This window comes from Ranitomeya imitator, chromosome 7 (genome assembly GCF_032444005.1).
Source record: "Ranitomeya imitator isolate aRanImi1 chromosome 7, aRanImi1.pri, whole genome shotgun sequence".
Lineage (NCBI taxonomy): Eukaryota > Metazoa > Chordata > Amphibia > Anura > Dendrobatidae > Ranitomeya > Ranitomeya imitator.
Genome location: NC_091288.1, coordinates 28074448 through 28090269, shown reverse-complemented (window position 1 = coordinate 28090269; position 15822 = coordinate 28074448). Strand labels below are relative to the sequence as shown.

The 15822-nt window shown below is 41.6% G+C and overlaps 1 protein-coding gene across 2 annotated transcripts in view; it reads right to left on the bottom strand.

Moving 5' to 3' along the window:
* GALNT13 (polypeptide N-acetylgalactosaminyltransferase 13) overlaps window positions 1-15422 on the bottom strand; it is a 300662-nt gene extending 285240 nt beyond the window's left edge. For both annotated transcript variants that reach the window (XM_069732955.1, XM_069732956.1), the window contains exon 1: window positions 14775-15422. In XM_069732955.1, coding sequence (XP_069589056.1) covers window positions 14775-14916 — 142 coding nt within the window. In that variant the 5' untranslated portion in view covers window positions 14917-15422. The remainder of the gene's footprint in view (window positions 1-14774) is intronic.
* Window positions 15423-15822: the final 400 nt, after the last annotated feature.

The following is a 15822-nucleotide window of genomic DNA, read 5'->3' as shown; positions in this document are numbered from 1 at the left end:
TGTTCATTCAGTTGTTTAATTTTGTAGAAAAGAAGCAGATCACAGACATCTCACAAAAGTACAGTCATTTCAAATGGCAACTTTCTGGCTTTAAGAAACACTAAAAGAAATCAAGAGCAAAAAATGTGGTAGTCAGTAATGGTTACTTTTTTTAACCAAACATAGGGGAAAAATTATGGACTCACTCAATTCTGAGGAAAGAATTATGGAATCACCCTGTAAATTTTCAATAAAAAACTAACACCTGCATCAAATTAGATCTGCTCGTTAGTCTGCATCTAAAAAGGAGTGATCACACCTTGGAGAGTTGTTGCACCAAGTCAGCTGACATGAATCATGGCTCAAACATGAGAGATGTCAATTGAAACACAGGAGTGGATTATCAAACTCTTAAAAGAGGGTAAATCATCACGTAATGTTGCAAAAGATGTTGGTTGTTCACAGTCAGCTGTGTCTAAAATCTGGACTAAATACAAACAACATGGGAAGGTTGTTAAAGGCAAACATACTGGTAGACCAGGGAAGACATCAAAGCGTCAAGACTGGAAACTTAAAGCAATATGTCTCCAAAACAGGAAATGCCCAACAAAACAAATGAGGAAGGAATAGGAGGAAACTGGAGTCAACGTCTGTGATCAAACTGTAAGAAACCGCCTAAAGGAATTAGGATTTAGATGCAGAAAAGCTAAACGAAAGCCATCATTAACACCTAAACAGAAAAAAACAGGGTTACAGTGGGCTAAGGAAAAACAATCGTGGACTGTGGATGTTGCTGGAACTTTTGTTTGGTGCCGTTCCAATGAGATTTATAAAGATGACTGCCTGAAGAGAACATGCAAATTTCCACAGTCATTGATGATATGGGGCTGCATGTCAGGTAAAGGCACTGGGGAGATGGCTGTCATTACATCTTCAATAAATGCACAAGTTTATGTTGATATTTTGGTCACTTTTCTTATCCCATCAATTGAAAGGATGTTTGGGGATGATGAAATCATTTTTCAAGATGATAATGCATCCTGCCATAGAGCAAAAACCGTGAAAACATTCCTTGAAAAAAGACACATAAGGTCAATGTCATGGCCTGCAAATAGTCCGGATCTCAATCCAATTGAAAATATTTGGTGCAAGTTGAAGAAAATGGTCCATGACAAGGCTCCAACCTGCAAAGCTGATCTGGCAACAGCAACCAGAGAAAGTTGGAGCCAGATTGATGAAGAGTCCTGTGTGACACTCATTAAGTCCAGGCCTCAGAGGCTGCAAGCTGTAATATAAGCCAGTTGTGGTGCAACAAAATACTAGTGATGTTTTGGAGTGTTTTTTTGTTTGTTTTTCATGATTCCATAATTTTTTCCTCAGAATTGAGTGATTCCATAATTTTTCCCTATGCTTGGTTAAAAAAAGTAACCATTACTGACTACCACATTTTTTTGTTCTTGATTTCTTTTAGTGTTTCTTAAAGCCAGGAAGTTGCCTTTGGAAATTACTTTAGTTTTGTGCCATGTCTGTGATCTGCTTTTTTTCTACAAAATTAAACAACTGAACGAACATCCTCCAAAAGCCGGTGATTCCATAATTTTTGCCAGGGGTTATACATTTTGATCAAAATTTTAACAACTTTGTGTTCAGTTTTGTGAATTTTGCTTAGCCACAGTATATCACTGTATAATATTTGCATGTGTGGTCCATGTTATTTTCTTTAGTTATGATTTATATTTACAGAGCCTTGTTGGCAGCACATTAGTCTCCATAGTTCCATATTTAGGAGCATTAGACACTTTGTGGGACACTATATCACAGAGCTATGCTTTCCTGGACTACTATCTATGCTCATATAATAACAGCGTAACCCAGGACCCTCGCGTTTTGAGTTAACCAAGTTTAGATCATCACAGGAGCCTGTAGTAATGTACATTTGAATTTATAGAACTGCTTCAGTCTTAATGCAGTGGTCGGACAACGAGTCTTCAAATGCATTCGTATAAACAATATTTCCTCCACCAAAGCAAAATGACTACACATGAATAAATGATAAATGTGTGTTCTTCCACTGGCCTCTTCCATCAACTCATTTCTTCGAAATATCTTTCTACCGGCAAGCAGTAGGAATACAAATATGGTTTCAGGGAGACTTCCATAGGTAATCTCAACAGTTAACTAGCCATATTAGAGAACGTTTATGATTGTAGGGGTTATCCGGGACTCATATATTGATTATTATCTAACCTTGGGTACCAAGGTTCAGATCTATGCAGTCTGATATCCTGCACCATTACCAAACAGCAGTTTGAAGCTATTGCGAAATTTGGGTATATGTAGTACACAGAGCTGGAACAGCACAGCTCCGTAAACTGTGCAGTGGCTGTTCTTGGGAGCTGAGTTAAAGTAACCGACAGCGGTCCTGAATTCGGATCCCCGACGATCTGATATTGATGAACTATCCTAAGGAGAGATCATCAATATATTTAAGACTTGGTCAACCACTTTAACCAAAGAATCTTTTCATATAGACGGTAAATGCCTATGCCTTATAAATATGTCAAGCTTACCATTACTATAACATAAGGCTCCTAGCTGCCAACAGTCCCGAATTTGCTGGAGCTGTCTCAATTTTCTGGATGCAATCCCAGGCAAATTCTGGATGGTCATGGTCCAAAAAGGGGCATGGGTTACAGCAGCTCTGACCCTTTTGATTCCACGGTGGTCCCAAAAATGGGCAATTCTAACCTGACTGTGTATAAATGTCCTTCTTCCCCCAACACTAATTTTGGTGAAGAAGAAGATGAGATCCACCTAAACAGTGAGAATCCATCCAACTGTTGTAACATCGGAAAGAGGAAGGCGATTGTATCTATCATATAAATAATAATCTATTGAGTATCAAGCATTTGTGATGCTATAAACAACATTAGTGATGAGCGAATATACTTGTTACTCGGGATTTCTCCAGCACGCTCGGGGGTCCTCCGAGTATTTTTTAGTGCTCGGAAATTTAGTTTTTCTTGCCGCAGCTGAATGATTTACATCTGTTAGCCAGCATAAGCACATGTGGGGATTCCCTAGCAACCAGGCAACCCCCACATGTACTTATGCTGGCTAACAGATGTAAATCATTCAGCTGCGGCAATAAAAACTAAATTTCCGAGCACTAAAAAATACTCGGAGGACCCCCGAGCGTGCTCAGGAAATCTCGAGTAAAGAGTATATTCGCTCATCACTAAACAACATATATCACTGGCTCACATGATGCATATGTGATTATTGGGGGGGCCCCATCTGATCACCAGTACAGGGGTCCCATAGTTCCCTGTGTACATGAAGGGCTACTGAGCATGTGCGACAACTAACTTCTGCATTAACTGTCTATTGCAGGTAAAGTGGTCACACATGCTTATAAGCAGAACACGTGAGCCCCAATTCTCAGAATCAGTGGGGGTCTCAGCCATCCGGACCCCCCAGCAAACCTACTTTGATCACTAATCCTATTTACAGTTGATAAATATTGTTTATGAGACAACCCATTAAAATATTCATTCTCTTACACTTTTTTAATATTTCATGTCATAATCTACATTTAAAAAAAATAAATCCTGAATTCTTTCAGCTTTCACACTGGCCACTAAGCCTAAGGGTATGTGCACACGTCAGGATTTCTTGCAGAAATTTTCCTGATAAAAACCGGACACTTCTGCCAGAAATCCGCATGCGTTTTTACCGCGATTTTACTGAATTTTTTACGCATTTTTGACGTGTTTTTGGTGCGTTTTTTGTGCGTTTTTTCCCAAATGCATAGAATAGCGAGAAAAACGCAGAAAATCTGCAAAATTAATGAACATGCTGCTTTTTTTACCGCGATGCGTTTTTTTTGCGGAAAAAAAGGCATCAATGTGCACAAAATATCAAAATATACAGAATGCATTCTAAATGATAGAATGCATAATGTATGCGTTTTTAATAAGTTTTTATAGCCTTACTGTTTTGTGTAGATTGCTTTTCAGAAGTCATCACGTTATCACCATAGACAGGATTACAAAGAAAGGCAAAATCTCTATTATGACATAAAATCACATCATTAGTATTAAGGCTATGTGCACACGTTCAGGTTTTTTTGCGTTTTTTTTTCGCATTTTTTCACGGTAAAAACGCTATCAATACTCATTAAAAATGCATACGTTATGCATCCTATCATTTAGAATGCATTCTGCATGTTTTGTGCACATTGATGCATTTTTTTTCCGCGAAAAAAACGCATCGAGGTAAAAAAAAAGCAGCATGTTCATTAATTTTGCTGATTTTCTGCGTTTTTCCCGCTATTCTATTCATTTGGGAAAAAACGCACAAAAAACGCATCAAAAGCGCGTAAAAAACGCGGTAAAATCGCGGTAAAAATGCATGCGGATTTCTGGCAGAAATGTCTAGTTATTGTAAGGAAACTTTCTGCAAGAAATCCTGACGAGTGCAAATACCCTAAGGGAACAGCTGATCTCCTCATCTCTCCCTGCGCAATGACCTCTGCATGTGTCACAAAGCACGCCCATAACACTCTCCAATGGAAGCCAATGAGTCATTTTGTTACAGAGGTGATCCATATCCAGATGGCTACTGACAGCAGGGATCTTTGGACAGGGCACCATCAGAGCCGCTCACCTCCCTATGAGGCATCACTTGTGCAACCATTTAAATCAAACTATACAAAAAAGGAGTCGATTTCGCTTAAAAAAAATTATATAGATTAAATGTGCAAAAACTATATTGTAAAGTATTTCTATCTACAGCCAAGACACTGTCTATATACCTGTGCACACATGCAGTCTGATAACTGTACACAGGTATTATGTCACATACAATAATTCTTTTGATCTCTAGAAGCATCAGATGCAGAAACATCCAGCAGAGATGGCTTCTCGTTCCCGTGTCATCTCAATTTGACCACGGCCTATAAAACAATGTAGTGACAAAGCCAAAGGCCGGTTCACTGAGCTCTGTATGCTGCTTATTTAAGCAAATCAGTAAGATGCCAATCACAGCACAGCCAAGAATAACATGTAGCTGAGGGCAAGTCTCGAGCATCCATGTCTACACAAGATATCCAAGTACGGAGGAAATGTGGTATTCCGTCGAGGCTACGTAGATGGCCATCCTGTACTATAACGGCAGCACGAATTTGCTGATCTGCTCTTGATTCTGACTCAGATAGGGGGTCACAAATAGTAAAAAACCCCATACACCCATTTATGATATCAAAGTACATCTTTTTCCATGAAACATCCCATTGTGCAGAAAAAGTTCAGCCTCTGGCAATTTCATACCATCTACATTCGGGAGCATAGCTGGGGGGGGCAACATTTTCCCCAGTTGCTTGATATCAGGGTTGCCAACAAGTAATTTTGCCTTGGCCAAAGGGTGATGAAAAGTCTAGCTGCAGATCCACTACATCCAAATCCACAATGGCGGAAACCCTTCTTTTCCTACAGGATCTATGGAAGAGGGTTAGCACCAATTCACACCCCCAACTGGATTTGCAAGAGTAGGAATCTAAGTTGCAATGACAGGGCAAGCTGATAAAAGGACATTTAGATTTGTTAATTTGGCCCCATTCTCTCTGCAGACCCTGGTTTACAGGAATAAATTGCATACAGTTTCACTTTTATCAGGTTTCACAAATACACGTTCACCATGAAGCAGTTGAACCACTAACAGGACTTCCTTGGGGAACCGGTTTTCTTAGGAAGTGCAGGATCTTGTGAGAGCTGGTAAGAAGAGGATCTCCATCTGTGGTCCGACAGGGCCGAGATAAGTGAACAGCCATAAGGGCGATTTATGTAGTACTGTAATGAATCATGAGAAACAACCACATATGGAGCTGTAATGGTTGCCGTAGATGAGCTTTGGTGGGGCATTGGGGGATCATCATTGTGTGGGGGGCAAGGTGGGAACATCATTTGTGGGGGGGAGGGCATTAAAAGAACATGATTCTGTGTGAGGTCACTGTGGGAACATTATTGTGTTGGGAGCACTGTGAGAACATCATTTTGTGGAGAAGGGCATTATGGAAACATGATTGTGTGTGGGGGCAGTGTGGGAACATCATTGTTTGTATGGGGGCTGTGGGAACGTCATTGTGTTGTACCATTATGGGAACATCATAGTGTGTTTAGGGTACTGTGGGAACATCATTGTATGTGGGGGTACTGTGGAAACATAATTGTCTGGGGGCACTGTGAACACATCATATTGTGGCAAGGTACTATGTGAACATTACTGTGTGTGGGGGCACTGTGGGAACATCATTGTATGTGGGGGCACTGTGGAAACATAATTGTCTGGGAGCACTGTGAGCACATCATTGTGTGGCAAGGTACTATGTGAATATTACTGTGTGTGGGGGCACTCTGGGAACATCATTGTATGTGGGGGCAGTGTGGGAACAACATTGGGTGGGGGAACTCTGGGAACATCATTGTGTGTAGGTGGAACTATGGGAACATCATTGTGCTGAGCCAGTATGGAAATATCATTGTATGTGGTGGGCACTGGTAGAACACCATTGTGTGGGCGGGAGTGGGGTGGGCACTGTGAGAACATCATTGTGTGGGGGACACTGTGGAGACACCCACCATTGTGTGGGTGAGTGCATTATGGGAACATGATTGTGTGTGGGAGCACTGTGGAAGCATCATATCCTGCAGCAGAGCTGTACAGCATCATACTGTGAGAGGCCCACAGTGGGAATATCATTGTGTGTGTGGGAAGTGTGGGAACATCAGTGTGTGTGGGGGGCAATGTAGAAACATTATTGTGTGTAGAGGGACTGTGGAAACATCATTATGTGTGGGGGTGTTGTAGGTACATCATTGTGGGTGGCATTAAAGAAACATCATTGTGTGGGGGGCACTGTGGGACCATTATTGGGTGTGAGGGGCACTGTGGGATTTCATTTTATGGGGGGCATTGTGGGAACATCATTGTGGGTGGGGGATATTGTTGGAACATTATTGTGTGCGGCGGCATTATGAAAACACTGTGGGGGACTCTTTGGAAGCATCATACTCTGTAGCAGAGCTGTAGAAGCATCATTCTGTGAAGGTTCCATGAAAAGGGTGTCTAAATGTATGGGAACACTAAGAGGTTTTACAAGCGGTATTATTTCTGTGTGGGTGAACAACTGGGGCAGGTATAGAGGTGTGGCTTGTAGAATAATTTGTTGCGATGCTTGTAGCTTGTCTCTCGTTCCCATCTTCCAAATTTGGGGGCTATGTATTATAAAATATTGCACTAGACACAAATACACAAACGTATTAGAGTTTAAGGTTGAGGGGGGGGGTCATTATTTCTCAATAAGGGGTCCTGGTTAATTTTAAATATCTGTAATCTTAGTATCTTCATTACAAAAGAAAACACAGTTGTTATTTTTTAGAAATAAGGAAAAAACTGAAGGAGCTGGAACTCCACAAGTCACATATGTTTCATCACCATTCATATCAAAACATTTATTTGGAGTGGGGCAATGTGATCTGTTACAAAGCTTATTTTTCTTATTTAAATAGATTAGCACAAGCCTTTATGCACAAAATATAGACATGAATTCACTTTAAAAAACTGTTTTGAACCAACAGAATCAAGTGAATCCTTGGTATAAATGGTTTGTTAGTGCCGCCTTCCTCACTAACTGCACAGCGCTCCTGGATGATCATGTGATCAGCCTCCTCCAATGGAAAAACAGCTCTCCCATGTGGTCTTTTTCAACTGGACAGGTGGATGGACAGGTCTGGTCACATGCTTCTCCAGCAGCCAAGTGCGGGGGGTAAACCTGTGATACTTATATATTATTAAGTGCCACAAAATTATGACTCTAAAATATTTATTAAAATAAAGTGGAGAAACCTTTTAAGTGACTTTACTATTAATGCATAGAAAATTATTAACCTTTGGTCATAGACCAATCAGCCTTTTCCTGGTTGGCTCTTTCCCTTTCTAATTTCTTTCTATCAAGATCCCTTATATAAAACACCAAATAAATGAAGCTTCCTTTAATTTAAGATACCATAATGTTTAGAATTCCTTAGTTGTACTCTCATCATGGTCGGAAGAATAGAAGGAACAAGGTGAAGAGGAAGACCAGCAACCTGATGGCTTTATTCTATCAAGATAACGGAAGAGAAGACCCTGGTGGACCTATCTAGGCTTGGACAAGATCGATCTTCCTACAGAGTGTTCATCCATCAAGTCGCCATGGCTTGAGATCGAATGGAAAGCCATTAAATAATAATAAATACATTTTAGATGTTCTAATATAACCCCACCCCAGATCAGTTCCTCCCAGGAATACCTTTGGCCGACCTTGGAATGCCCACTTTTGGGAAAGATTTATATTACCCTGTCCGCTTCAGTCCAGGACTCTGACAGTTGGCAACTATGATGCACATAGAGACACATCTCCAGTTCGTAGAGATATTTCAGGACTTCATCAGACTGGCCCACAGGAGAACCCATAGATTCAACGGGCCTTAAAGGTCCAGCAGACCTTCCACACCATGGAATCCGCCACATGAAATGATCCCAAGGGATATATTTGACAAAGTGTTTTTTTATGGCCTACCATAAATAAACCTTTGTCATTTAATGTATTTTCATTTGGCAAATGGCAAATTATTCATTTCATTCAGCGCAGACGTTTATCTTGAAACTGCTGTGTAATCACTCCATCCACTCCGTATATATATAAATATATATATATTATACTGTGTTGTACCCAAATAAATCATATATCATGAACGAAACTGAATAAATCATTGTAATTCTACAGAACTGACTTGATGATTCCATGCAAACTCAAGAGTCATTTTACTAAACTGATAAAATTGACCGTGGTCTTACAAAATAAAAAAAATATTGTTAATAATAATGCATTAATTAAATTGTCCCTGAGAAAAATGGTAATATTGTATAGCAAATTTGTAATCACCTGCGGTGGCCACTGGAGGGGAAATCTGGTACTGCAGGGTGGCTATTCAGATGAATATGGATGGACCAATTATATCCAGAATAGAAGGTGATAAATTGCTTATATAGGGGGATCTTGAACGTGGGACCCACTGTGTGATGCTCATGATTGTCCGTAAGGGACCATGCCTTTAACAAAATAAATGCTGATAGCATGTTATTATGGAAGCTATTGAGTGTCTCCAGCATCTATCCAAGTTATGGCACAGGCACATTGCTGTACTTCAGATCTCAGGGTACATATGTGTGATAGGACGATCCAAGTCTGCTATGGCACAACACATGACGTTTGAAGGAGGAGGTCTCCATCAGAAGCATCGCTTTTTAAAGGTAGAATATGATGCTTTAAGAGGACGCCATACAGTTGCCCCTTAATAACTGCCAATAGATACTGAAATAGACCCTTAGGGTCTTTAGAAAACGTACGCATTCAGCATTGCAATGTGCATGGACCATAAGGGTAGAAATGGGGGTGAAGGGGCTACTTGCAAGACTTGGGTCCATCAAATTGTTTTTGTATGTTCTTTCCCATCTACGCAAGCATCTCATATATAATTTAACCAGATTATCCAATTAAAGGGAATCTGTCACCCCAAAATTCGTCTATAAGCTAAGGCCACCAGCATCAGGGGCTTATCTACAGCATTCTGTAATGCCGTAGATAAGCCCCTGATGTATCCTGCAAGATAACAAAATCACGTTATATTATACTCACCCAGGGGCGGCCCGGGTTCGGGTCCGATGGGTGTCGCGGTCCGGGTCTGGCGCCTCCCATCTTCATACAATGACGTCCTCTTCTTTTCTTCCTGCGGCTGCTCCTGCGCAGCCGTAATTCTCTTCCTTGTTGAGGGCAGAGCAAAGTACTGCAGTGCGCAGGCGCCGGGAAAGATCAGAGAGGCCCAGCACCAGCACACTGCAGTTCTTTATGCTGCCTTCAACAGGCAGACAAAGTGCGCCTGCGCAGGAGCCTGGCAGGAAGAAAAGAAGAGGACGTCATATGTGGATGGGAGGCGCCGGACCCGGACTGCGACACCCATCGGACCCGGACTGCAGCAGGACCGCCCCTGGGTGAGTATAATATAACATGATTTTCTTATTTTGCAGGTTACATCGGGGGCTTATCTACGTCATTACAGAATGCTGTAGATAAGACCCTGATATACAAATACCCTAAATACAAATACCAGGAAGTATCCAAGTAGGATAGAAATGTATCAGTCTCACCTAACAGGAGCAGCATCTACTGCTAATAATGGACCCGATTCACAAAAATGCCTAAAATTATATCTAGATTTCCCTTCTAACCATTAATACGTCTGAAGATAGATGGATGGGTAGTCTAAGATTAGACATTAATGTGTTAAATCACTTTAAGGGATTATTGTAAAACAGGTTGTACAAGAACAGAATGGCAGTCTGCTTTTATTCCAAATACAGCATCACGCCATGGAATATGTTTGGTATTGCAGTGTTCACGTAAACGGGTCCATGGACCACCAAAAGTGGTGCTCAGAAATTTGCAAATCTTTTTTTTATTAATCTCATAGAACCCCATATTTTTAGGCTGCGCGTATCACAAGACATACTGTATTTCATCTTAACGATGAAATGTCATATTTAAAAGTGGTATATATTAATAAAGTTAATTAAGAAAAGTTAAAAATACTTATTCTACTTTTCAATTTTTTTGTCCTTCATTCCATAGGTTTTTTTTGTTATCTTGGTGACCACTTCTGATCCATATATAAAATGTCCTCATTTATCAATTCCCTGCCCGTTGCGGCAATTTCCAGGATCAAGTCTTAAGAACTGTATGGAGACAGTCCATATTTTCTTACCTAAATCTGGTAGTCGTAGAAAATCAGCTTCTTGTTCAACTGTAGAATATTTTTTTTCAAGAAATATTAATCTGCTTTGTGAATTGTAATGTTCCCTTGAACAACTTCAATCTGTGCTATTATATGTTAGGTGTCGAGTTCCCGCCACTGCACAGGGGGAATACTCAAACCCTCTACGCACGCGCACTTTCCCTTTTGATATACTGGCGCGCCGCTTCTCCTCTCTTTGACCCTGGAGGACCCTGACCCGGAAGTCCTTCTGCGTCTCTTCTATTTAAGGTAACTCTTCCTCTGCCTCCTTGCCTGATTGTCATTTGTCCTCATTTGACCCAGGTCCTTTCATATCTTGCTCTGTCCTATGTGTCCGTCATACCCAGCCTGTCCTGTGTTTCCGCCGTACCTTGCTTTGCCCTGTGCATCCGTCATACCCTGCCTGTCCTGTGTTTCCGCCGTACCTTGCTTTGTCCTGTGCATCCGTCATACCCTGCCTGTCCTGTGTTTCCACCATACCCTGCCTCTCCTGTGTTTCCGCCATACCCTGCCTGACCCGTATTTCTGCCGTATCTAGTCCGTCTTGGGCATTCGGCATATCCGGTCTGTCCTGGGCGTCCGCCATATACAGCCTATTCTTAGTCTCTGTCATTGCCAGTCTGTCCTGTGTCTCCGTCATAGCCAGTTCTGCATCTTTTCCGCTCCTACTTCCTGTCCCCGGGTATCAGCTTCTGCAGCAATAATCTCCCTCGTGCCTGCCCCTAACACTCCCTGTACTGGGGGTGGTCCACCAGGCCAGCTCACCCTTGGGAGGTTCGTTGTTGTGGTTCTATGAGTTCACTTTAGGAGTTCCGAAAGAGCTGACAACAGTTTTCTGAGTCATCTGCCGGGACATCGGGTTCATCTACGGATGATTATGAAGTGAACGCTATCTTGGGGTGTATGGTGGTGTATGGTGGCACATGGCAAAAAAAATTTATTTGGTGGATTGGAAGGACTACGGCCAAGAGGACAGGTCCTGGGAACCTGCTGAGCACATTCGGGCTCCGCAACTCATTGCTGCTTTTGAGCGTAGCGAGGCCCAAGGAGGGAGGGCCCTAGGAGGGGGGGTAATGTTAGGTGTCGAGTTCCCACCGCTGCACAGGGGAAATCTCGAACCACCTCCGCTGCGATCTCACATTCTTCTTCAGCCGCAGTGGAGCCTGCTCAGTGGAGACGTCAGTCCCAGCGTCTGGCTCAGGCATATACTGTGTGCTTGGTTACTGCTGATCTTCCAGGCTCAGCCATTGTAACCAGCACTGTTCTGCGGCGAGCAGATGCTCCTGGCACTAAGTCCTGCTTTTCCGCTACTGAGCATGACCATGGGATGACCTCTCATTGGAGGTCGGGGGTCACATGCTCAGGTCCTGAAACAGTTCATATTGGACCACTAGGAAGGTCCTGGAGAGCTTTCTCTATAAAGGGCCATGCGCTAGTATCAACCTATGTTTATGAGCTTAGCTACCTTGTGGTCTGTCTGCATGTGCTCAGGGCCAGCTGTATAGCCACTAGAATTCTGGCACCTCCGGAGAGGAGTTCGTGTACCGATGACCAACATGTAATCCAAAAAATTCAAAGCAAAGCTTCAAATATATAATTAAAAGGAGAATATTAACTGTCATATGTGCCATGAATTCTGTTGGAGTCACATGAGTTACATGTAATTTCAATAACAATTCAAGTCCAAGAACATATCTTAGGAGATAACAACATTGGAGCTTGACTTGTTTCTTGACACATGTTGCTTGGTTGCGAAACATGATGTCCAAAAAGTTAACGCAAGATAGCAAATACAGTATTGCCTGACATAGGTGCCATGAACTCTGTTACTCTGATGGAGTCACAGGAGATGCCTCAATGACAACTCAATTCCTTGAACAAAGAACAAAAGACTCTTGTTCCTCTTGTTCCTTGACACATGTTGCTCAATTAATCAACACAAAAAGTCAAAACAAAACAGCCAACATATTGCTAGAGAGAAAGTATTGAACGACATATGTGCCATGGACTCTGTCAGAGCCACATAAAACATCTCAATAACAACTGAGCAACATGTGCCAAGGCTTGACTCTTGTCCCTTGGCCCATGTTGCTCAGTTGGCCAACAAGGAATCCAAAAAGTAAAAGCAAAGCAGCCACTAAATCATTAAAGGGAGAATTTTGACTGTTATAGGTGCCGTGAACACTGTTGAAGTCACCTAAGACATTTCAATGACAACTCAATTCCAAGAACAAAACTTCAAATATATCAATAAAGGGAGATTATTGACTATACAATGTACTGGGTAATGTCAGAAACCCTCAAACATATAGAATATTGAAAGTCAATCTAGAACTAAACCCATTGTCATAATTTCCATAAAGGGCAACCAATTTGAATATAAATAGCACAAATGTCATCAAGAGGTCCATAAAATGTAGGTTGGACCTCAACTGATGGCTTTTCCACTGTTTCAAGGTGACATGAATGCTGTTGGAGTCACATAAGACATTTCAATAACAAGTCAAGTCCAAGCTTAGGAGATAATTAATCTTGACTCTTGTTCCTTAACACATGTTGCTCAGTTGACCAACAGAGAATCCAAAAAGTCAAAGCAAAACAACAAATATATCATTAGAGAGTGTTGACTGACATTGATGCCATGGACTCTGTCGGAGTCACAGAAGATGCCTTAATGACAACTGAAGGCTTGACTCTTGTCCCTTGACACATGTTGCTCGTTTGGCAAAAATGATATCTAAAAAGTAAAAGCAAAGCAGCAAATATATAATTTAAGGGAGAAGGTTGTTATAGGAGCTATGGACTCTGTTAAAGTGGCATAAGACATTTCAATGACAACCCAACTCCACGAACAAAGCTTAGGAGATGACAACAGTGGAGCTGACTTGTTTCTTGACACATGCTGCTCAGTTGACCAACATGACGTCCAAAAAAGTCAAAGCAAAATATCAGATATATTATTATAGGGAAAATATTGACTGTCATAGATGCCTCGGATGCTGATGGAGTCATATAAGACATTTCAATGACAACGCAACTCAAAGAACAAAGCTTAGGAAATTACAATAGTCGAGCTTGACTTGTTTCTTGACACATGTTGCATTATTAAGCAACGTGATGTCCAAAAAAGTCAAAGCAAAATAGCAAATATATCAGGAAAATATTGCCAGACATAGGTGCCATGGACTCTGTTACTCTGATTTAGTCAAAGGAGGTGCCTGAAGGACAACTCGATTCCTTAAAAAAAGAGCAAACGACTTTTGTACCTTGGCACATATTGCTCAGTTGGCCAAAATGGAATCAAAAAATCATAACGAGACAGAAAATGTATCATTGAAGGGAGAGTATTGACTGACATAGGTGCCATGGACATTGTTGGAGCCATAGGAGAAGCCTCAATGACAACTGAAGGCTTGACTCTTGTCCCTTGACACATGTTGCTCAGTTGGTCAACACAGAACCCAAAAAGTCAAGCCAAAATAATAAATATATTAATTGACATTGATGCTATGGACTTTGTTAGAGCTACAGAAGATGCCTCAATTACAACTCATGTCCAAGAACAATGCTCAGGAGATTATAACAGTCAAGCTTGACTCTTGCTTTAGTGACACATGTTGCCTAGTTGACCAACATGGTTCCAAAGAGTCAAACCAAAGCAGCAAATATATCATTACATGTAAAGTATCTTTGACTTCTTTCGCATGCATTAGTTATTTTTAGGCCGGCTGAAACTTTGTTGCTCACAGTTGACTAATCTATCCACCTCCCAGGTATCTTGCTGCCTACAATCTGCATTATGTACAATAGACGGCTTTCTGCAATGTCACCTGAAGCTCTTGCTCCTGGCTGCAGCATGTTCCCTCTACAAAGTGACCATGCAGTGATAGAGTTGAATCTTACCCCTTAGTGCAGGCAGTAAAGATCTGTCCTTTCTGTCATCACATTTGTTACATTCACTGAAGTAGAGGAGTAAAAAGACATCCACCAGCACCCACACCAACGACGTGGCCAGGACCACTTTGCAATAGATAAATCTTCTCATGTCCTTAATAGGATTCTACTTGTCACACTATATGAGAACGAGCCACAGCTGAAACCGGTCCAAACCTCCCAGATATAATCCAGCATGAAAGCCCGGAAAAGGACATCCCAGCGTAATTAAAAGCAGAAAGACGACTGATGAACTTTTAAGGCTAATTTATGGCCTCGGGATTGTGACGGATGCTAATTGAAATGCATTTGTCATGGCTGATGGATCCAGCCTGGGCACCTTGATATGCGATTTGCCTGCAGCAGCTAGAGGTGACAAGATGCAGAAAAGGAGAACTGTACGGAATTGCTGATTCTGTGTTGCCAGGTTACTTGAGCGAAGAGGGGGGCTTTTATTTTTTTTTTTCTCCTATATCACTTGCTCGGCCCTCTTTTTTTTTTCCAATTCTGGCTTGTCTTTCTCGCGAAAATTAGCATCTCCTCTGCATGCATCCGTGCAAATGCGTACAGCCAAGAGGAATGTAAAACACAACCTCCTTACATGACTGATTCCTCGCCAAGGAATCCTTGAGATATTATGAACCGGGATTCAGAATGTAACCAGGGACCTGATTGGTCGGGGATTCTCAGCTCCTGATTGGGTGCAAAAAAAAATATTCCCATTTTGGAAGTGCAGGCGACAATTTAGTTTATGACTGCAGTTTGGAAAGTAGAAGGTTAAACAGAGGGAGCTTAGAATAAATGCTGAGCGCTTTGTACGTCTGCAGATCAGCTGCACATCGAGGTCACAAAAGGCTGCAAAAGACAAGGCAGCTGTGTAATAGACCAGACATAATAGAGGCGAGATGGAGAGAACGAGGAGCAGCGGAGAAAGACGGTACTGCATATCATGTCGTGGAGCGAGGACTCCCGTCATTGATATTACAATCTTACAATATTTGCTGCATTTATTATCAAT